Source organism: Chelonia mydas, chromosome 5 (genome assembly GCF_015237465.2).
Source record: "Chelonia mydas isolate rCheMyd1 chromosome 5, rCheMyd1.pri.v2, whole genome shotgun sequence".
NCBI lineage: Eukaryota > Metazoa > Chordata > Testudines > Cheloniidae > Chelonia > Chelonia mydas.
Window position 1 is genome coordinate 33,867,829 of NC_051245.2, and position 22,695 is coordinate 33,890,523.

General features: G+C 41.9%; 2 protein-coding genes across 4 annotated transcripts in view; one reads left to right on the plus strand and one right to left on the minus strand.

Annotated features, from left to right (window-relative positions):
* The window catches only part of CDC20B (cell division cycle 20B), a 47,662-nt gene extending 25,199 nt beyond the window's left edge, over window positions 1–22,463 (minus strand). For both annotated transcript variants that reach the window (XM_043547201.1, XM_037902797.2), the window contains exons 1-3: window positions 22,162–22,463; window positions 21,733–21,804; window positions 670–895 (exon numbers count right to left, since the gene is read on the minus strand). In XM_043547201.1, the coding sequence (XP_043403136.1) occupies window positions 670–895; window positions 21,733–21,804; window positions 22,162–22,224 (361 nt within the window). In that variant the 5' untranslated portion in view covers window positions 22,225–22,463. The remainder of the gene's footprint in view (window positions 1–669; window positions 896–21,732; window positions 21,805–22,161) is intronic.
* On the plus strand, window positions 8,553–14,123 carry GPX8 (glutathione peroxidase 8 (putative)). Of its 2 annotated transcripts, XM_007053864.4 has the most exons (3): window positions 8,569–8,822; window positions 9,477–9,738; window positions 13,644–14,123. In XM_007053864.4, the coding sequence occupies exons 1-3, from the start codon at window positions 8,619–8,621 to the stop codon at window positions 13,805–13,807; spliced, it is 630 nt and encodes a 209-aa protein (XP_007053926.1). In that variant the 5' UTR covers window positions 8,569–8,618; the 3' UTR covers window positions 13,808–14,123. The 2 variants fall into 2 exon arrangements, with proteins under 2 accessions (XP_027684151.1, XP_007053926.1); XM_027828350.3 differs by lacking the exon at window positions 9,477–9,738 and having other exon boundaries at window positions 8,553–8,822.
* Window positions 22,464–22,695: the final 232 nt, after the last annotated feature.

Genomic DNA, 22,695 nt, shown 5'->3' on the forward strand with positions numbered 1-22,695 from the left:
ATTGAAGGTATTGTTACAAACCAGTGCACCTTAGAGCACTCAGCCCCCATCTACCCCCAGGACCAGGGGCCCAAAGTGGTCCTACGCTGAAAGCAACTTGTCTGGACACAAGGATTTGGCTCTTTTTTTCCCTTTGCCTTCCCTGATGTCACCTGCCCCTGCATTACCAGCATGTCATGCCCTATCTATGCTAGGTTGTACATTCCACAGGATGGGGTCATGGGCCTAATTCTCCTTTTACACCAGTTTAAGAGCAGTATAATTCCACTAAGATGAATCAGGCCCTGTGCTTTTATTCTCCCTCTAAAGCTCCTGCACACTTATGCTGCTATGTACAAATGATAATACTTTGCATTTTGCAGTGATGCTGGGAGTACCTTTCCCAGACCTGAAGAAGAGCTCTGTGTGGCTTGAAAGCTTGTCTCTCTCTCCAACAGAAGTTGATCCAATAGAAGATATTACCTTGCTCACCTTGTCTCTCTAATAATAATAGTTATCCACTAGGAACTGGACTGACATCAACACATACATCTCAGGTGGGACACTGAACCCACCACTTTTGGTCACTACCAGCTTTGGCCGGATGCAGATTAACCGGGGACTTTAGAGGCCCTTGTGAATCTCCAGAGTGATCCGGTCCCCATGCTGTTCTTCTACCTGCAGACTGACCTGGGATTGTTGAGATCTTCGCAGGAGTCCTTACTAGCTCAGATCCATCAGCTGGAAAGAGATTAATAGGCTGACACTCTGTGAAAGTTTGCTCAATGTGATTTCTTGCATGTGTCTGCTGCCATCTTGTGATGATAGGGCTACTAGCAACAGGGACACTGGATGTCAGTTTCTTCACAATGCAACTTTTAAATCTTGAATAGGTGGGCTTTCCTGAATCAGGCATCTATTTAAAAGAGTAGAGAATTTAGCTGTAATAATTATGTGATAGGAAGGTTAATGGTTATTAAACCCATGGATTGTCAAACAATCCAAATGACTTAATATAGTGTTGGCACTTATATCATTTTATATATCTGTAGAAAAGCCTTTTCACTGTTAATGCATATGGGCAATCCTGCCTCCCAGCATGTAGCCCATGTAACTGCAGGTTGTGCAGGGGATCTCTCTGGGAGCCGCCTGGAAGGAATTTTTCTTCCCATGACCTGCAGATCTGCAGAGTAGCAGCGCAGCTGTTCTGGGAACACAACTGCAGCCTCTGCAGTGCCTGTGTCTCTGCTCTATGAAGAGGAACGGCTAGTGGATCCAGGTAGTCACAAATCCAAGTGTACTGTCCCTGCTCCTCCCTCAACCCCTCTCAGAACTCCCATGGCTATTGGCATGTGGGTGCACATCAGTGCCACTGCTAACAAGGTCCTTCAAATCCACATTAAAGGAGCAAGATTTTCCCCAAAGGACAATACAGCATCACTGGATACAATTCCAAAGCCATCAGAATATAAAGCATACTACTGACATCCAGATCAGGAGAAATACATTGGGTGTGCAATGCTAAGAGAGACCAAAGAGGTAAGTACAACTAATAAAGCAATAATGGGTCATTTCAACTTCTATAAACTGGTCACTTCAGGGCACAATTTCTTAACACCTTGAATGAAACGTTCATGGATCTGTGACACTGGCAAATGAGGTGCCAGCTTATGCCAAGGTCCCCATGCTTCACTTGGATGCTGACAAATACATAGCTGGAATTAGTCAGCCTCACCTGTGTATATTACTGTTGTTAAAATACGTATTAAGGTTGTAAAAATGTGCTTAGTGTTTAGACTTTATTGAATGCTTGTAAATTGCTGTATGGATTATAACCCATACGTGGTGTGTGACTCTTGCATTTGGGGTGGCTGGGCGCGAGTGCCAGAAGTTCGCTATAAGTGAGGGGGCCACTGGCGCCTGGACTGTGGCCCAATCCCCCACCCACTCCACCCTGAGACCCTGCCCCAGCTTGGCCTCTTCTCCTGAGGCCCTTCAGCCCTCTCCTCTCTGCCCCTCCTCTCCAGCAGTGGGCAGGGGCCTCTTGGGGGAGGGGACGGAGAGAAGCAAGCAGGAGACTGGGGGAGGGCTTCCGGGGAGAGAGCGGAGAGTAGCGAGTGGCAAGTGGGGAGGCCTCAGGGGTGGTGGCAGAGAAGCTCAAGCAGCGGACATGGGGGGCTTTGGGGAAAGAGGGAGACCAAGGGGAGGCCTTGGGAGGAAGAGGTATGGCACAGGGGTGTAATGGGGGAAGAGGTCGGGGGGGAGTGGGGCCTTGGGGCAGAGCGCGGGCAGGTCCACGGTCCAGGTACCAGTGTCTCCCACACACTTCTCAGGAGCTTCCGCCAGCGGTGCTCCAAAGGCACCGGCTGGCCTCCAAAGAGCGATGCGCCACATCCAGCATTTCTTGCCCCGTGTGGGGAGGCTTAGCCTCTCCAAGCCTCTTATACCTGCCACCCATACTTTTAACATCTGTATCCCATATTGTAAGGTAATATTTGAGCATTTACACTGTAAGCCTCTGACTGTGACTCTAAAGCTCCAGACCAGAGTGAGATGTTAATTAGTGGGAAATGCTGACCTAAAACAAAAGGTGTGATGTCCTGCCCAACAGAGAAGGCCCAGCAACATCACACAAATTATTATGAAACATCAGAGGACAAAAGACTTTATTGGTTGCTCTCCCCGCTCATCAAGAGGATAAGTTCAAATGAATTCCTTCCATCAGCTGAAGTGGCAGCTCAGAGAAGAGGGAAAAGAAATAAAAATCCCTTTCTAGAAGAAACTGTATTTCTCTGTTGCTTGGACTCTTAAGGGCAAGATTTTCTAGGCATAAGCAAGAGATCCCCAGTGTTTAGCTGGGTTAGCTCTAAGGGACATATAAAGCTTGCTTATTATAGAAGCTACTACCTTTTGAAACTTATGACTGTAACTCATTTGCATGTGTGTATGTTTATCTGCTTTAATCTTGCGAATAACTCTCTTATTTTGTTTCCCTAGTTAATAAACCATTAGATAGATTATTATAGGATTGGCTATAAGTATTGTCTTTGGTGTGAGATCTATGATGCAACTGACCTGGGATAAGTGACTGGTCCTTTGGGACTGGAAGTAATTTGAATATTGTTGTGATTTTTGGTGTAAGGGACCATCTACCACAAAGCCAAGCTTGCCTGGATGCAAGATAGAGAGTACCCAAGGAGATTGTCTGTGACATGTTAAGGGTCTTATAGTGCTTGAGGAGTTTACATTTGATAATTGGCTTGTGAAATCAAAGTATGGAACTCACAACTAGCTTGGGGTTTGTGCCCTGCTTCTTAACAGGCTGCCCTGAAGTTGCTACTCATCCCATTGCAGGACAGTTTGACAGGCTCAACTAGTTCTGGAGGACAGAAGAGGAGCAGCTACTCTCATCATAGTACTACATAGCACACAGGTGTTGGTTCAAGGTATAACTATCATTGAGCCACTAAGTAATAGCAACCACATTATAACTAAGTTCAATACCCTTGTGGGGAGGGATAGTACCAAAATCTAGCACTCAGATATTTAACTTTCGGCAGGGAGATTTTTAAAAGTAATTATACTAGTTGCAAAGCACCTGAAATAAGGAAATTAAAATTCTTAAACTCTGCATGGAAGCTACAGAGTCAGAGAAGACATGTATAGCACTAAACACAAAAGAAAACAGTAAGCAAAAAGAAAAAAAGCATGATGAAATGGCAAGGTACGGAGCTTTTCCAAGTCAATCAAGCACCCTTCAAAAAATGGAAATCTAGCCCAAATAAAATCAATAGATACAGGCTGCGCCGCTGCAGCACTGTAAGTGAACACATACCCTTAGATTCTTATATAGTAGCTGAGCATCTCGCAATCATTAACATATTTAGCCTCACAATATCCTTGCAAGGTAGGCCAAAACTATTACCCCCATTTCACAGATGAAGAACTGAAGCCCAGACAAGCTAAGTGACTTGCCCAAATTCACACAGGTGGTCTGTGATCGGTCAGGGAATTTAACCTGAGTCACCCAAGTTCTGGATTAGCACCTGTAACCCCTAAATCATCTTTCCTCCAGAAAGTCTCGCACTGTATTAGAAGCAGGAAACTTTGAGAGACTCAGTGGCTGCACTCAGGCGTGCAGCTATGCAAACAAGAATGGGGAAGCTGTGGGAAGACAATAGGGAGGAACAATATTTAAATGGGAGAACCTAGAACTCTTCCCCCAGACATTTTTGAAATTTCAGATACGATTTTCTGCATTTTAGAGAGCTTTAGAAAAAATTTTAGCAATAACAGTAATAACAGTAACAAATGCAAGCCAAACCCCAGGAAGGCTAAACTCCTGCATAGATTTCCCAGACTTAAAAGACAAATTCAGACCTTTCTTAAGTCAATATTGTTTTTATATGTTTCCTTTCGATTGCATTTTTGTTTGTTTTCAAAGATGCATTTGAACCCTTCTCCACACATGCTGCTGGAACACCCGATCCCAGCCAGCACTCCAAAGCTCCACTTACCACATACTAAGAGGAGTCACACACACAAATATCTGATTTTACTTAATGTTTGCTCTCAATCTTTCTGTTAAACTAAGAAAGCCTAAGAAAGCTAAGTGAATGAGCAGCACAATGGCAGAAAGTCAGTGCTGAAAAATGCAAAGTAGATTGTAACCTTTCATGAAAAGACCTCGGGTCATCTCGACAGCTTGATGTAAACACGTTCATTGTGTAGTGTTGGTCAAAAACAGCAAACAAAATGTGTAGCCGTATAAATATGACAGAAAATACTGGAAACAGTATTATGCTATTATCTAAATCCAAGGTATGCCCTCATTTGGGATGAAATCCTTACATAACTCCCATTGGCTTCAATAGGGCCAGGATTTCACTCTTGAAACACAGCACTCCATTCTGATCACCCCTTCACAATATAGATGTAGAATATTGAGCAGGTGATGTAGCAAGTTTTTTGTGTGAGTCAGAGATAGACTGATGGAGAGGCAAGAAATGACCAAGAAAGAATAATTCTTGAATGGAATTTAAGGATTGGGAGCGGAGGGGAATAAGGGGAAATTGGAAGCTGGAATGAAGTGAAAGACAAATGATAGTTTACAGAAGGCTGAAAATGGGAGCGTGGAAAGACGAAAGAAACTCAGGATGTGACGTTGCACTCCATAGGATTCTATGAAAATATGCTAATGAGGGTGAATATGATGTAACTGGGGTATGCTTCATGCAAAAGGTCTCTTGTACAATATCATTACAAAGCTTATAATCTACTGAGTGTGGTCATCCAATTTGTATAAATGTATCATTCTTGTATCTGAAACTAGAAATATGAAATATAACTCTGAGGTCCTATTTTAATTATGCAACGTGTGGGCCATTAATGGTGGTTTGGAATCTTGATGGCTCCCATCAACTAGGACAACTGGTTGTAAATAGCTCTGTTTATTTGCAAGCCTTCGTGTGAGTCAGGCCAGGAAGAATGAAGGCTTAGGTTTCCCATGACATGTGACCATGTCACCTGGTACTGGAATCCATCTTAAACCTGGTGCTTTTCCATTTAGAAGGAGGGGTGGAGACCCAGAGAAACAAAAGATTCCCGTCCTGTGCCAAAGCTATATAAGGGGGTGGAACAGAACAAAGGGGCAGCAGTCATGAGAAATCCCCTAGCTACCACCTGAGTTGGAACAAGGACTGTACCAGGGGAAAGGATTGGGCCCAGACTAGAAAGGAGTCTTGTCTGTGAAAGAAGCTTATTGGAACATCTCTGAGGGTGAGATTTATCTGTAATCAGTTTCTTAATGTATTAGGCTTAGACTTGCATGTTTTTGTTTTATTTTGCTTGGTAACTTACTTTGTTCTGTCTGTTATTACTTGGAACCACTTAAATCCTACTTGTTATACTTAATAAAATCACTTTTGTTTATTAATTAACCCAGTTAGCAATTATAGCAATTGCTGGGGGAGCAAACAGTTGTGCATATCTTGCTATCATTGTTTTAGAGGGCGGACAATTTATGAGTTTATCCTGTATAAGCTTTATACAGAGTAAAACAGATTTATTTGGGAACTGGGTATCTGGGTGCTGGAGACAGGAGCACTTCTTACGCTGTTTTCAGTTAAGTCTGCAGCTTTGGGGCGCGTGGTTCAGACCCTGGGTCTGTGTTGGAGCAGACTGGTGTGTCTGGCTCAACAAAGCAGGGTTCTGGAGGCCCAAACTGGCAGAGAAAATGGGCTCAGAGGTAGTTTCAGCTCATCAGGTGGCAGTCCCAAGGGGGTCTCTGTGACCAAACCCGTCATAGAGAAGGCTAAAATGGGAGTGTGGAAAGAAGAAAGGAAATCAGGAGATGAAAGAACAGAGAGAAAGAAGAAGAGGGGGGACAGGCAGTGTCGGGGGACATGAGGTCAGAAGTGATGGAGGAGTATAAAAAACCAAAGAAGAGGAAAACCAACAAAATAAGAGAAAAGAAAAGAGAAAAAATCCAGTAAGTGCAACTTTTGCCACAGGTATGTAGTGATGCCTTCAAAAATGTCAGTTCAGGTACTGGGAATTGACAGGTGTGATCCAGAATGACACAGAGGAAGACTTATTTAAAAAAAATACAATAAAGGCAGAGGGTTTCAGAATTGTGTCATTAAAATACTTGTAGAGCATCTTCACATTTTTCTTGAGAAGCCCCCCTGGAATTAACCTGCCTATATCTGGGATTCCAAACCTCTAGCAACTTCACTTCTTTCTGATGCATTCCCTTCTTCCTCTCCAGTCCTCAGCCAGAATTAAAAGCCAGATACACAGTAGCAAAACTATGCCCATCTTCTGTGTTAGCTTTCCATACACCACGCCCACCCCAAAAAAATGGTTTAAGCTTGACTTTCTCTCAATGGTAAATCCAGATTAATGTCCTGATCCAAAGCTCATTGAAGTCAATGGGACTCAAAGCTCATTGGGACCTATTGCGTCAAATTCAATGGAATAAATGGGCTCAGAGAGTAAAAGGTGTTAATATGACCTTGTCACTGTACAACACTAAACAGTGGATCATGATTCAGGGGCTTGGGTATAGACACTGCTTAGTTCCATGACAAACACATCATTCAAAATCTTTTAAACTTTTTATTAAACATACAGAAAAGAAAAAAAAACAGTTAAAGCATTTGAAATGTAATGTATTAATTAAGGATTTTAACTATATCCCTCATTCCATTTCCCTTTAGAGTTTTATCTGGAAATCCTTCAGTCTGACAGTCTTTTAGATGGTATTAATGATGGTAATAACTAGCCTTTTTTGGTGAAACAAAAAGAAGTTGAGATGGCCTGGACCTGGTGTTGTTAAAGGTACAGTCTCATTTCCTTGAAGACAAAATAAGTCAAACATGTACCAAAGGGAAGAGAAGAGAAGAGAACAGCAAAGATAGAAAATTCAGCTTCTGTCTCTAGTGCTGACTTTCACCTGCAACCTCATTGCTAAATGAACGTGGGCTCAGCACACGGTCTTATCAGCCCCTCCAAAACCTGGCAGACTTGTACCAGCATCCAGCATCCATACATTGCTTTTAGCTGCCTAGCTGGTCATGGTCTCACAGCAGTGTTGCAAAAGATGCAGTCTTGGCTGGTGAAAACAGAGTCTTATAAAACAGAAGGAAAGGAAGAGAGACAGGAAAGAGAATAAATAAGGTAAGACAGCAGGAAACCAAGTCTCACATTCTAAGTGGCATCTGGAATTTAGCCAGAGCCAGTGACGTCATCTGGATCACTGTTTCTGGCCCAGTCTGGCCAGGACATCTCTCAGGATCAGGACAGTGAAGGTCCAACAGTGTTGTGCTAGATTCTAGGGTCTCAGTAGATGGAAGTGGAAGCCATGATGGTAAATCTCACTTCTAGCTCACCTCTCTACCATTTTGATCCTCCCCACCTCCCCCACAATGTCTCTTTTTAAGGACCCCAACAGGAAGTGGTGGGCAGAATAGCCCATCCCCTTATTATTTTGTTTGCCAGTTAGGCCTAATTTCCAACACACCAATTTGGATCTATTAATTTCCAGTTCTATACTCCATTTATTTCCAGTTACAGTCTTAACGCAGTCCTGGGGTGGAGTCAATAGACCATTTTTGTCTGGACTAATTTGCTCTTTCATGTTTGCTGAATTTTATGAACAATTTTATGTAACAAACTGAGTTAAACTTTTGTTACCTTGGACAACTTAGAGCACAGGCATTTGCACAACAGACCCAAAGTGTTTCCATTGATTTCAATGGGCTTTGGATCAGGCCCTACCTCCCTTGAAGTCAGTGGTGTTACATGGGTGTAAAATTAATGTCAGTGACAAGAGAACATGCTCTCTGAGTCTATTTGCGTGGGCCAGTTAAGCGGAACTATTTTTTTAATGTAATTGGCACTGAGTTTTAATTTATTTCTATCTCACTGAGAGACATTTGTGCATATTATCAAACTAGTGTTTCATACTGGCTTACATCTGGGGGAACCAGCAGCAGCTTTCAAACCCAGAAACATTTCTCCGAAGTTTGGGACAAAATGAGCAGCTACAATGGTCTGTGTAGAGTAGCTGCAGGTTTCATGTTTCAGCTCCTCCTCACATTCCAGGCCTGCTGAGGCTTCTCTCAAAATTCTCCAAAATGGAGCCTCTCACAACTTATCCTTTAAAATGTTCAGTGCCCAAAGCAAGGGTGTTTGTTGTTTTCCTGTCGATGGTTTTGTGTACAGTGATGCTCTGCCTGTTGCAGCTCAAATTCTTAAAACCTAAAATCAAAGATTTTTATTCTTTTGAAGTGAAGGATTCCAGAGGGAGGACCGTTTCTCTGGAGAAGTACAGAGGCAAAGTAAGTTGCATCTTCAAAGCACTATTTCTTTGTTTACTAAATCTTTAGAGAGCAACAGATATACTCAATTTACATATGGTAAAAACACTGTAGCATTATGGGGAGATAAAGATGTTTGCTAAAATCCCCTGTTCCTTCAGTATTTAGTGCTAAGCGAGCAGTACAGATGAATTTTAACTTGCTATATTAAATTTAGTGATAATGAATAATGTAAAATGGTCATTCAATATGATTTGTTATAACTGAAACGCTCTAACAATGCAACAAATATATTTTAACCACAGTAGCTAAGAATGTCAGCATATTGCAATTATATTTTAGAAGCTGATCTACAATATATAATGTGAGACTGTTTATTATGCACAAACCTTAAATGTCTGACTTTGCATGTGTGCTTTTAAAACTAAACTGTAATTTAAAAACATTTTATCCTTTTCAAGGGTCTAATGATTTTTATTAAAAGAATGTATCTTAAAGAATACCTGATTTCAGCTTCTGATATTCTTAATATATCTAATGAGATTATGCTCCGATGGTCACAGATAGTATTCAAGCAGGAGAGATTATGCTATTGGAAGTTATATCTTTAAGACTTGAAGTAATTTAGGAACTTGCAATTTCTTTCTAAATGTTCCACCTTCTATTTCTCTGAAGGCGTCTTTGGTTGTAAACGTGGCCAGTTACTGCCAGCACACAGACAAAAATTACATCACGCTGCAGGAATTACACAGAGAGTTTGGTCCATCCCACTTCACTGTGCTGGCCTTTCCGTGCAATCAGTTTGGAGAATCGGAGCCTAGCTCAAGCCAGGAAATAGAATCTTTTGCCAAGGGAAACTATGGAGCAACTTTCCCTATTTTCCACAAAATTAAGATTCTAGGATCTGAAACAGAACCTGCATTTAAATTTCTGATAGGTAAATATTTGCCTATTATATATTATGCTGCATATCATTGCAATATTTTTTCATTTATATTGATTTTTTCCCCAAAACGTAAGGGGAGAACAGAAAAAATGGCAGAAGAACAGAAAGGTAAAGAAATGGGAGGGGAGGGAGGAGAAGGAACAGGGACAGAAGACATCTCAGTTTCCATCTGCTAGGAATTAATCAAAGGTTTCTAAAACATTAAACCAAATCTTTTCAAATTTATATGAGGTTACTCTTAACCAAAATGTTACCTGCTCTTTACAATATTATTTTTAAAGCAAACATGTAGTGGCCTGATTTAACTGTTGTTGTCTATTTTTTATTATCATTACAAAATATTTTATATGAAAAGTTGTTCAAAACACTATATTAACCATTATGAGAGAATTTAATAGAGAAGGATCTCCATTATTGTCTTCGCAAAAAGAAAAGGAGTACTTGTGGCACCTTAGAGACTAACCAATTTATTTGAGCATAAGTTTTCGTGAACTACAGCTCACTTCATCGGATGCATCTCAAATTCTTAAAACCTAAAATCAAAGATTTTTATTCTTTTGAAGTGAAGGATTCCAGAGGGAGGACCGTTCATGCATCCGATGAAGTGAGCTGTAGCTCACGAAAGCTTATGCTCAAATAAATTGGTTAGTCTCTAAGGTGCCACAAGTACTCCTTTTCTTTTTACGAAGACAGACTAACACGGCTGTTACTCTGAAACCTGTCATTATTGTCTTATATTTCTTAATATTTCAACAGTTAATACAAACATGTGTAGATCAGCAAATTCCCCTCTTACCAGCCATTTATATCTTATTGACTTAGATGCAAGTTATGCATGAACAGTGGGAAATAATCACTGGTTTACATTAACTCATTTTGTAAATTTTTGGGATCCAATCTGCAAAACCTACTCACACAACTATGCCTCATTCACATGAGAAGCCACTGGAACTTACTCATATGAGTAGGGGTTTGTAGGGATGGGCCCTGTATTCTCACAAATAGGAATGAGGCTGTATTTACTTAGGGCTTAAATTAAAGCTCAATTAAGCCAATTGAAAGACTCCTACTGACTTCAATGTGCTTTGGATCAGGTCTTTGGTTACCATTGAATTTCTGGTTTCAGAGTAACAGCCGTGTTAGTCTGTATTCGTATAATAGAGGAAAGATGGTCCAGTTGTCAGGGAACTAGCCCGTAACTTGGGAGAGATATGTTCAATTTGTTGCTCTGTCACAGCTTTCCTCTGTGACTTTGAGTAAGTCACTTACCCTCAGTTCCTCATCTAGGAAACAGAGATAGTGATGCTTCCCAGCCTCATCGGGTTCCATGAGCATGCGATGCTCAGCTGCTCTGGTGATGGGGGCCAGTTAAGTACTTTTAAAGAAGATAAGTTTCAAAAATCACTTGCCATATCACTAGCAAAACAACAAGATACTGCAGATTTTGTAAATCTTTTCACCAGTCTGAATTTCAAATATGTTTTCTTTTCACCTAACTAAAAACAATGGATCAAATTCTGCACTAGTTTATACTCCCTTCAATCCTAATATCCCCTCAGATATGCTTGTGCATTATGATCATTAAGACAAGGAGAGTGTTTGACTTCAGTTACATTACAGATGGTGTAAATTAGTGCAGACTATGCCCCGTTCACTACATTAAATAAATACTTATTCATACCCGTGGAGGGAGAGAGATACCACATCCACTCTTTCTGTTCTAAAATGCATAATACCTTGTTTGACATAGACAAAAAAATCAGTTTATTTGCTATTTGTATATTTTGAAAGTATTTTATGAAATTCATCCTTTCCCTTCCTGCAGTCCCCTGACTCAAAGGAATTTACTGTGCAGCTTCTGCCCAAAGAGGATGATATTTTCACTCTCTTATACATTTAATACTTTCTAGGTCAAATTCTCAGCCACACTGGGACAGTTTTGCACTACACCACCCACTGATTCTGACCATACAACTAGTATATCCAGCCCCAGAGCAATCATCCTAGTGCAAAGAGGATCCTCCAGTGGCATAGAGATGGTGCAGAGTCTCTTATGAAGTGCTTAATTTGTAATGAAACAGGTGCTGGGGCTCAAGCAATTAGGTGCCAGGGCTGAAGCAATTTTTTTACTTTCATAACTGATGCAGCAAGCCCAGAGATACCAGGGCTATAAACTGCCAAGCCTAAAGGTGCCAGGGCTCTGCCCTGACAAGCCCTGGCACAAATTAAGCACTGTCATTTCACTCCTTCATCCCAATGTAACAGCAAAAGGGGGGATTAGCCAGTGCAATGGGGTTATGCTCAGGACACTGCTAAATCTCACTGATCCCCAGCAGTGGTTTTGGACCATGGGAGCTATTGCAGCTGCTGTAAATTAGAGCAGTCATCAAGCTGCTCTAATTTACACTGGGAGTCTAGCTCTGTATTCTAGCCCAGAACCAGGAGGAGGGCAATGGTGAGTTTATACCACCCCAAGACCTCCTCTTCTGACTTGCACTGTGTGCAATTCAGCTTGATCCTAGATATAACAATTAAATCAAGATACAATTATTAAACAGAAAAGGGTCAACATGACATAGAACATATCCCGCCATCCCTTGGCATGGAAAATTCCTATTAAGGCTGTGGAAGTTATGAATATGGTTCAGTGGCAGACTTGGGCCAATGGCTTTTAATTAGGTTTGGAAGGATTAGATTTGTATCTGTAAATGTCAGTACACATCGGCTTCACAGTATACACACAAATGACGAAAAATATTTCAATTGATGATCATTGAAATTTACAGATAAGCAAAGTAAGAAAAGTGCAGCTTAAGAACTTATTAGAGTTGACTTAAGGATATTTACTTTGTATATCTGTATATTTTGACATGCGATGTGACGGTTTATGTTTTAACGGTTATAAAGCTTTAACTTTTTAAATCTAACCGTCTGCTGTCATTAAATAAATATTGTCTGACACCCCCATTGCCTCATACACCCCTAATTTCCCGCTACTGTGAAAATGTTAATTGCTAAAAATCAGAAAAAATGCCTAAAACCCATAGTTTTGTGCAACTGTGAAAATTTAAATTGAAAAAAAAATTAAAAATTACTTAAAAACAAACATTGATATTATCCATCAAAATGAAAAAAAAATACCATCAAATTCTGCCAAGCTACTTTTAATGAATTAATGTAGGACCCTATTCTCCACTACATGGCTTTTTCCCCTATAGAAGTGATAATTCTGAACTCACAATTTTCTTTAAATTCTTCCATCAGGCTATGAGTTCCCCCAAGAAAGGGCCAGGGGCTCCACCAACTAAACCTGCAGGATCCATGAGGGTCTCCAGGGACATGGCAAAGGCAAGGGACTCTACTGCTGCTGCCTTTGGGAGCCATGCTGCCAGGTGTTTCTTAACAGCCTGTCGTCCCCAGAAACCTCCACTCCCAGAAATTCCATAGGACAGAGTAACCTCTGAGGCTTTGCGCCATGAGACTGAGGGGGTAGAATCATGCAGAAATTGACCCAGCCATCACCCCCAACATCCCCATCTCCTGCCCCCTGCTAGCCCATAGAGCTGGAAATACTATGGAGCCCTTACTGAGGGACATCTGTAGGGCAGGGAGAAGAGGTTTAACTACAGAGGTGGCAGCACTCTCCCATGTCATGCTCCCCAGGAAGCAGAAGAGAGTATTTGGCTCTTACACTGCTTCAAAGAGAAGGGGAAAAGTCTTTCATTTCACCCTCCTCGATCAATAGAATCATCCAAACATCCAGATCAAGAGACTTAACACAGAATGGGAGTTTCCTTTTTTCAAATGAATGTTAAAGAATAGCTGTTCTGTGGCTGAGCAATTGCAAGGGTAGCAGTATTTGAGGCCACTAAAAGTATCTGATGCCTTTTCTGCAGATTCTTCAAAGAAAGAGCCTAGGTGGAATTTCTGGAAGTATCTTGTCAGCCCAGAAGGTAAAGTTGTGAAATTTTGGAGACCTGAAGAGCCCATAGAAAACATCAAGCCAGAAGTAGCATCCCTGATCAGGCAGATCATCTTGAAAAAGAAAGAAGATCTCTGAAAAGGCCATTCAGTCTGTGAATCCATTTTACCGCATGTATACACAATCTTAATACATTCCTGTTAAATGATGCTAGAAGCTAGACCATCAAATGTTTAAATTTCTCTTTGGTTTTAATGGCAGTACTGAGAATAATTACAAATTATTTAAGCGCTAATATAGGGCCCAATCCTGCCACATGCTGAGCACCAATAAAGTCAATGAGAATTGCAAGGCACTCAGCATTTTGCAGGATCAGACCCTTAGTTTGGCATAAAATTGCTAATGTGCCCTGTAAGTTCACACTGCTGCCAATGGTTAATAATGTCACCAACATGAAAATGCTTAAAAAAGAAGACAGAGGGTTTGTATCAATATGAAGTTGACTAATTTATCAAGCCAAGAGCTTTGTTTCCCAGCTACTTGTAACAAGTGTTAGGGATTTTTTTATATTTGATTGCCAATCATGAAACTTCTGTGACTGAATTATTTTAGGGCCATTGTATCAATCCAGAAGCATCACACCAGAGTAGTTAAAACTGAATGCCACTGAAAATACCAGCTTTGCTACATTAACAGAGGAAGGTTGATGAATTGTGAAAATTACAAACTAAGTTTTAAAAAAAATTGTAAATAGATAGTTCTATGAAGATTGTTTATTAAAAAAGAAAAAAATCACAAAATGGTTCCTAGCCTACATTGTGTGTATTTTGATATGTTTCACAAAATGTTCTGTGACACTGTGCAGCCATACACACTGAGAGCATTCTGGAGAATCTAACACTAAAGCAATGATAAGATCGGCCCCTATTTTATTTGGAGCTAGGCAAACTTAGATTGCTAAACTTTGTGAATCAAGCAGCAGACAAGCTGGGATTCATCAGGCATTGTGGCTGTATTTTACAGTCTGAGACAAAGCAGGATAAATTACTAGAATAATTCTAAGAGTGGATACACTATAGTAAATATCACATCTGGAAGAGCTGAAGTGTAATGATGAATAAAGATGGCTGGTTATGTGTGGCATTTTCAAACCAAAGTTAGTAAAGTATTCACACTTTCTCACCATTTGTGGTGTGGGAGAGGGGAAACTGTGAGGATCTTGAAGCTGAATCTGGTTGGAGGCTGTGGCTTCATTGGGGAGCCCCCAGGCCAAAAGAAGGCATTGCTGGGGAGGGAAGAGGCATAGCCAAAACTGCCAAAGTGGAAGGTGAAGTTGTTCTCAATGCCAGAAACCTGGAGGGAGAGCAGCACTGGAAACACTAGAAACGAATCCGCCGATGCACATGGGGCCAAGCTGGAGGGAGGAATTTCACCCTTGTACTGTTCACAGTGCCGGGTTTACAATGGCGCCATGGAGCCGGGCCCATGCTCAGAAGGGGCCCCGGCCTGCTCTGCTTGCACTGCACCCTGAGACCCCGCTGGCTCCCCCACCCACCACTTGCTCCTCTCAGCCTGCCTGCCGGCTGACTGAGGGTTCGTCTCCGTCCCCATCCCCACACTCCTACTTCTCTCTGTCCCCCGGCCGGACCCAGTGCACCCCCAGCTCCGGGAAGTCTCTGCTTCCCACTACCTGTGTGGCCCCACCTGTCTCCCAGAGCTAAGCTGCCTGGGACTGGTGCAGAAGCGTGGCCAGTCTCAGGTCTCAGCCGGTGGGGGCGGACAACAGTCGGGGGGAGAGGGGGTTTGGCTGGGCCTCTCCAGGCAAGTGGGCCCTCAGGGAGCCTGACCAGGGCAGGCCCTGGCCTGGCTCATCACGCCACTCCCAAGGGGCTGGAGCGATTCCCTACCCCGGGACCAACCCTGGCTGCACTGCCAGCTCAGCCTGACAGACAGACACCTCCCAGCAGGGCAGGTGAGTGTGGCCGAGAGGCAGGGCGTGGGGGAGTGGGTCTCTTCTGGGTCTGTGGGGGGGGGAGGTGTGTTTGTTGGGGCACTAGGGTGTGGGGGTTCTGTGGGGGGTGCTGGGCACTTGTGGTGGGGTTGTGGGCAGGTGGGCGCTGGACAGGGCTGGTGTTGTGCAGGGTGCTGTGCACTTGTGGAGGGGTCTGGGGTGGGTGCTGGGTATAGTGGGTCCTGGGGGGCTCTGGCCATAGGGAGTTGGGGGATGTTGGGCGGGGGGGCTGTGTGGCACAACATGGGCCCACCCCCTGAGGGGAAGGGACACGCTGGCAACACAGGGCCAGGCGGGCCACTGGACGTCTGGCAACTGCTGGTTTGTAAACAGTGCCCTCGCACTGGGCTGGGCGGAGCTGGGCCGCCCCTGCCATACCATGCCTCATTGTCCCTGGCTGGCCCCTTGCTCTGGGGACTGACCTCCTCGCACCATGCTCCATTGCCTCCATGGGGGCCCACAAATATGTTTGGCGCCAGGCCCACAAAAGGTTGATCCAGCCCTGACTGTTTGTGGAATGTAGGTACAAGTAAACAGCAGTCATTAATGTGCAGTTATTCACACAGCTTTGTGGGTGGATACTAATTTCACAGAGATTAGGTAAGAGGCAAACTGTACCACATATCCTTTGTAATCTACACAAAGGTGCTGGGGAGTGGGAACAATAGGCATTTGGGGCATTCACCTCAAAGTCATTAGTCTGACTAGTAGTTCCATCCAGGCTGGTAGTGAGAGTAAAGGACATTGTGACAGGGCAGTCTGCCCCTTTCTGGCTTAGGAGGCATGGGGCCTGACAGTCCTATTCAATTAGTACCACCCTACCACACCTGGGTAGGGTGTACGACTTAAAAGGGAGAAAAGCCAGCAGTGTATGAGGGTGACTGGGGAGGAGTGTAGACTGATGGTTTCTTCCTGAGGGCCAGAGGCCTTTGTACTGAGCTGGCTGAGGAAGAGATCCAGGGGAGAGCAAGGAGCTCTCCAGTGGGAAACCTGAAGGAAAACTTGTGTCTTGAGTCCTTTAAGTGTGTTTGGTAATGAAAGAGGTGCCAGGGCTCAAGCAATTAGGTGCCAGGGCTCAAAATTTTTTTTTACTTTCATAATTGATGCAGCAAGCCCAGAGGTACCAGGGCTATGAACTGCCAAGCCTAGAGGTGCCGGGGCTCAGCCCTGGCAAGCCCTGGCACAAATTAAGCGCTGGTGTCTGGGTATATCTTGGAAATCAAATGATTACCCATTTCCACAGATCTTCACTTCTTCCCCATAATCTACAGCAGGAATGGTTTAACCTGGGACTCCTTTCCTTCATAAAGAGCCACCAGAAATATAAATTTTCCAAATACATTTCAACCAACCTCACTTGAGCTGGAGTATCTCACCTCCTCTCTGTTGGATGTTCTGACCCCAAAACGACCAACAGAAGTAGTGTCAAGCAAAACCAAACAATTCCCAAACTGTGTCTCTGGTTCCCTTAGGAATCTTTTTATATCCTCTCTGAATGTTTCCAGCTTATAAAGTTACATTACATACTATTGTACGAAATGCACATTTTCATATGGGACCTAAACCTTAAAGCAATACTCACATGTGCAAGTAGTCCCTTTGAAGTCAATGTGATTATTCATATAAGTAAAATTTTGTAGGATCAGACCCAAACATATTAACTCCTGATGTCGAACAAACCACAATATCTACAGGTCAGATACTCTGCTGGTATAATTTGGCTTAGCGGCCACTAAAGTCAATGGAGCTATGCCAACACACATTTACAGTTGTGGGCCAGATCTGCTGAGCATCTGGCCCACAATCTTTACAGAGAGAGGCTCACAATAACCACTTGTAATCTGCTTGTCTAAATATTGATGCAAGGTTGTGTGCTAATGTGGAAGTGTATTTAGTTGCTGGTATGTGAACAACAGCTAACTAACAAACACTGCCTAATCAGCACATACACAAAACTAGTTCTATTATGGGCCTTAATGCTGCAAGCCCTCCACATATACACACATGCTGTTTCACTGGGAGGTCTTCACTTGGAGAGTTTGCAAGAATGATGGGGTATATGTGTTACTTGGCTTATCTGGGAGCTCATATAATGAAATAGTCTGTTTTTTTTTTAAAGAAGAACTGCCTAGATACAAATACAAGGCATGGATTTCATCAAATGAATACCAGCACTTGGACACCAGGATTGTAGATGCCTTAAGCTAATATTGAAATAATTTAAATTAATTTAATTTAATTTAATTTAATTTAAATTAGCTGGCTATGAACCATTTCCCTTGAACAGAAAACTGACAAAGTGCCTAGCAATGTGACTGGTAAATGACAGTGCATTGATCTGAGGGAGGCATCCAATAAGTGTGCTGCAGAAGACAATAACCCCAGTTTTCCTGAACATCTGAATTAGTGATCCTGAAGAGGAGTTAATAGAACATTAATAATATTGACAAGTAATGCTACAAAAGGAGATGTTGCAAAAATCACTGAGAAGAGAGAAATGATACACAAGCATAAAGGGACCAGTCCCACAAAGTTCTAAGCACCTTCTACACCCAAGAAAGTCAGTGGGAATTGAGTGGTTTTCAGAACCTAATGGAATTGTACCCATCAAGTGTGTTAACATAAGGACAGGGAAAGAAATTAAACAATATTCAGTATGAGGCTGATATTTCCTGCAAAGCAGTAATGCAGTGACTGTAGCCAGCATATTATATATATGTGTGTTAACAACATGAAAAAAGTCGATCTCTTTGGTCTTCATTATGCAGGATCATAACATTCAGATTAGAGTTCTTCTCTCAGTGGAGCTGGTGAGAACCCCTAGAAACACTACATACATTTTTAGTACTTCAGAACCACAAAAATGTTGACAAATTTGAAGGCACTTGGAGAAAACGGGAACCATTTTCAAGACACTGTTCCCCTTTCCTCTCCCGCCAGTACAATAGTGGAAATGTCATGATGACACTAAAATATAATTTTGGGGTATTTGGTAGGACATTTGATTGAACACCTTTGGGTTTGTCAATTTTTAAATTCTATCAGCTTTTAATTGCTCATTGAAAAAAATGTAAATTTTGCCTAATGTTGTTTTATTAATGTATTGACATATTCTATATAAAACAGCAAGAACATTTCAAAGGAAAGAATTTAGGAAAGTCATTGCTTGTCTTGCTAAAACGAAAGCTGTCAGTTAATTTGTGATGGATTGATATGGTTTGAATTCTACTATCTGTCTATCTGACTTAAGTATTTATAAGGCGTCCTATCATATTGGTCTCTAAGTGCTGATCAAAATTTAAAAGCATTATAAGAGCTAAACAAAAGTTTTCTCTTTGTACTTTGGATAACAGGAGTGTGTGAAACAGCGATAACAGTAAATATTAGGTTTCACTATTGTTTGATTATACCCTTTACAGCAGAAAATAAAAAAGGCCTACAAGATGCACCATGTAAAATAAAAAGAAAAGGAGGACTTGTGGCACCTTAGAGATGAACAAATTTATTTGAGCATAAGCTTTCGTGAGCTACAGCTCACTTCATTGGATGCATTCAGTGGAAAATACAGTGGGGAGATTTATATACACAGAGAACGTGAAACAATGGGTGTATATAAATCTCCCCACTGTATTTTCCACTGAATGCATCCGATGAAGTGAGCTGTAGCTCACGAAAGCTTATGCTCAAATAAATTGGTTAGTCTCTAAGTTGCCACAAGTCCTCCTGTTCTTTTTGCGGATACAGACTAACTCGGCTGCTACTCTGAAACCTGTCATGTAAAATAAGTTTTGCTGCAGTTCGATGATCACAGTATGTGCAATAAGATAGCAGGTGTAAGTTAGCTGGTGTCGGATTTTCAACCAGCTAACAATACACTGCCTTCCTAGCACACACATTTAGTTACTACCAATGTTCTCACAAGTTGGTATCCTGATGTCTTCATAGTCCATCTCATTAAAATAACAGGAAGCTGTCCCTGCAGCAGGTGACAGTGTAGTAGAGACTGCTAGATTCACACAAAGCAGCCAGCTAACAGTACACTGCCTACCAGACACAGGGAGTTTGAGCAAGGCAACATATTTCCTTTTTAAAGATGGTGTGACTGAATTTTATTCGTAACAGGAATTTTGCAAAGTGGAGTGATGGAAAAGTTAAAGATCCATTTGAGCAATCACTCCATTTTCCATCTAATTTCAATGTTGCTAACCTCTTTCAAAATTAACTCAATATGTATTTCAACCCAAAATGTAAATACTTACATGCAATAAATATCAAGTGCATGATTCTGATCTTAGTTAAATTACTGGTAATACAGACTAATTCCAAGGAAGTCAGTTGAGTTACAATAGTGTAAAGCAGTGAAAAGTGAGATCTGAATCAGGCCCTAAACTGTCAGCCAAAACTTCAGAGAGCGTTAGACTAGATTCACTTTTCATTCACATCAGTTTTGCTGGATTTAACTGGAATCACCCTGTATTAACACTGGAGTAATTTAAATCAGAATCAAGCTAAATTCTGCCTTTTTTTGGTAATCATTCTAGCTCATGCCCTGATTCAGCAAGGCAATTAAACATGTGGCTAACTTTAAGCATGTGAGTAGTCCCATTGACTTCAATGGGCCTTTGTATCAGGCCCGTAATGAGCAAAATTGATGTTGCTGATAAAAATTCACCTTCACGGTGTTTAATTATTATAAATTTGGATCTTAGGACTCGTATGGGTAGTGAGCTGTATGGATGTTACTGAAGGCAGAACCAAAGAGGTTGTATGGATGTAAATAAGGACAGATTGTGGTCCTTTCTCTTTGCTTTTCAAAACTGGGCTCTTATACCACTCAAAAGGAATTCTATCTTGCAATACTCCTGAATTATCAAAAAAAAAAAACCACCTATATGAACAATTACTTGTCCAGTTGCCACAGCTAGGCAGAAGCCAAATGAATGAGTTGGTTAATATGGATCTGATTCCCATCACAGTCCACAAGAGGTTGCCATTTCCATGACTTCCATGATGCTTTTGAATGCAACAACGTGGAGTGCAGCTAGCAACTGTTCATATATCAAGTTCTCAACAGCCAGCTAGCAATGCACTGCCAAACTGTCACATCCTTGTCCTCCATCAGTGCTTCTTGGCCATTTTCTGTGTCCCACAGACAGCTTTCTATAGCTTAGCTATTGTTCAACATGTTTAGTCTAGCATTGTGCCTTCCCAATAGTATTGCTTGTATGAATGTTAACAGTAAATGCCCAAATAAATCTGTTAGTCTTTAAGGAGCGTCCGGACTCCTTGTTGGTTTTGTGGATACAGACTAACATGGCTATCCCTTGATACTTAACAGTATAGTAATATACTTGCATGTCAGTGATTACTACACTTCTGTACTATATTCTGTCTTTAATGCACCCTGTTTATCTGCTCTAAAATTTCCAGTCTAAGCGTCTCCCTTTACATTGCCTCCATCCCTAAGTGTATCTGAATCTCACTTAGGATTCTACTAAAGTGACTCACCAGATTTACACTGTAAGCTTTTGAGGTAAGGGCTGTCTGTATTTTGCATCTTGTACATTGCCAAGCACATTGTTGGTGATTAACACATGGTAAACTGTAAGTTTAGATCTATCCACTATGTTTTCACTCTTCATTGTTTCTTCTATTCCTTACCATGCAACCACACAAGTATGTGCCAGCTGGCTTGTGACGCTGCATGGACAGGCATCTCCCGACATGCCTGCACCCACTTCAACCAGATCAAGTAGCTTATATTCAGTAATCGGTCCCCATAACCCTATGAAGAAAGAATCCCAGGATCTACTTCTGAAGTTTTCATTATATCACTGCCACTTTGCCACTAAAGTAGCTTATGTACATTTGTCTATGGTTTCACATTATGCATTTAAATGAGCTTCATTTGTAGTGACTCTAATAACACAGGGAAAAAATCTCTTAACGTTATTTTTGTGTTCATTATTATATAGATGTTCTACTTTTTCTGTCCCTTCCTCCCTGCCCCTAAAAAATATACAAAGCAGATTTTTTTTGTATATGTACTTACCTTAGTGAACTTCTGTAAACTTTGTTTTCTCATCTGCTTAAGATCTTTCCCAAGTGTTTTCATTACTTTCTCCTTAAAAAAATACAGAAGTACAAACAATGCTGTTAAATGTATCATCTGAGCAACAACTATTTTTATCCCCAGTCTAAATCACTGGTCACATGAAACCAGAAGTTTGTGGAAGATCAAATCCTGCAGTCCTTCCCCTCTTGTACCAAAATTATTGAAGTCTGTGGGCCCTTTTCCACACTCTGCTAAGCTAAAACTCTCAGCTGACTTCATGAGTTCTGCCTGAGTTAGGAAAAAGTATGATCTTTATGACTTATTCCACAATTATTGTACTGTGTAACAGTGAGAAGATAATCACTTTACTCTACTCCAGCAAAGCACTGGTGAGTTAGAATAAAAAGAAAAATGAATGGCATTTACCCACAACATGTCTTCATCTGTCTTGACCTTCCTAGAAGCAGATCTTTCTAATTTCCACTCCATCTCTGAAGATAAGCTCCTGCCAGTATTATCTACCTTAAAAAGTACTTATTTATAATGTAGCTATATTAACTTATGTGCACCCATGCGAATAAATATCACTCACTTTTGAGACACCAGGGTCCTGAGCCAATCTGGCTTTTTGCCTCTCTTCAAGGACAGAGTGATGGACTAGATGCCCTTAACAGCCACCCTTCTTATTTAAACTCCCTCCTGCGCCTTCTGCCTGCCTTACACTCTGCCCTCTAGGAGCCCCCTTATCCCCTGTCCACCCCTTGCCTCCCCAGCTCCTCTCCGCTACGCTCCCCTCCTCCCCACTCTCCCCCTGCCTGTCCCCGATGAGATCTCCCAGAGGGACCGACATGCCATTTAAACAGACCGCACGCGCGGCAGGCAAAGCGGGAATTCCCTGCCCTGGCAGCTGATTGGCCGCCCGGCTCTGTGACTGAGGGGGATTCCCTTCTTGGGAACGCT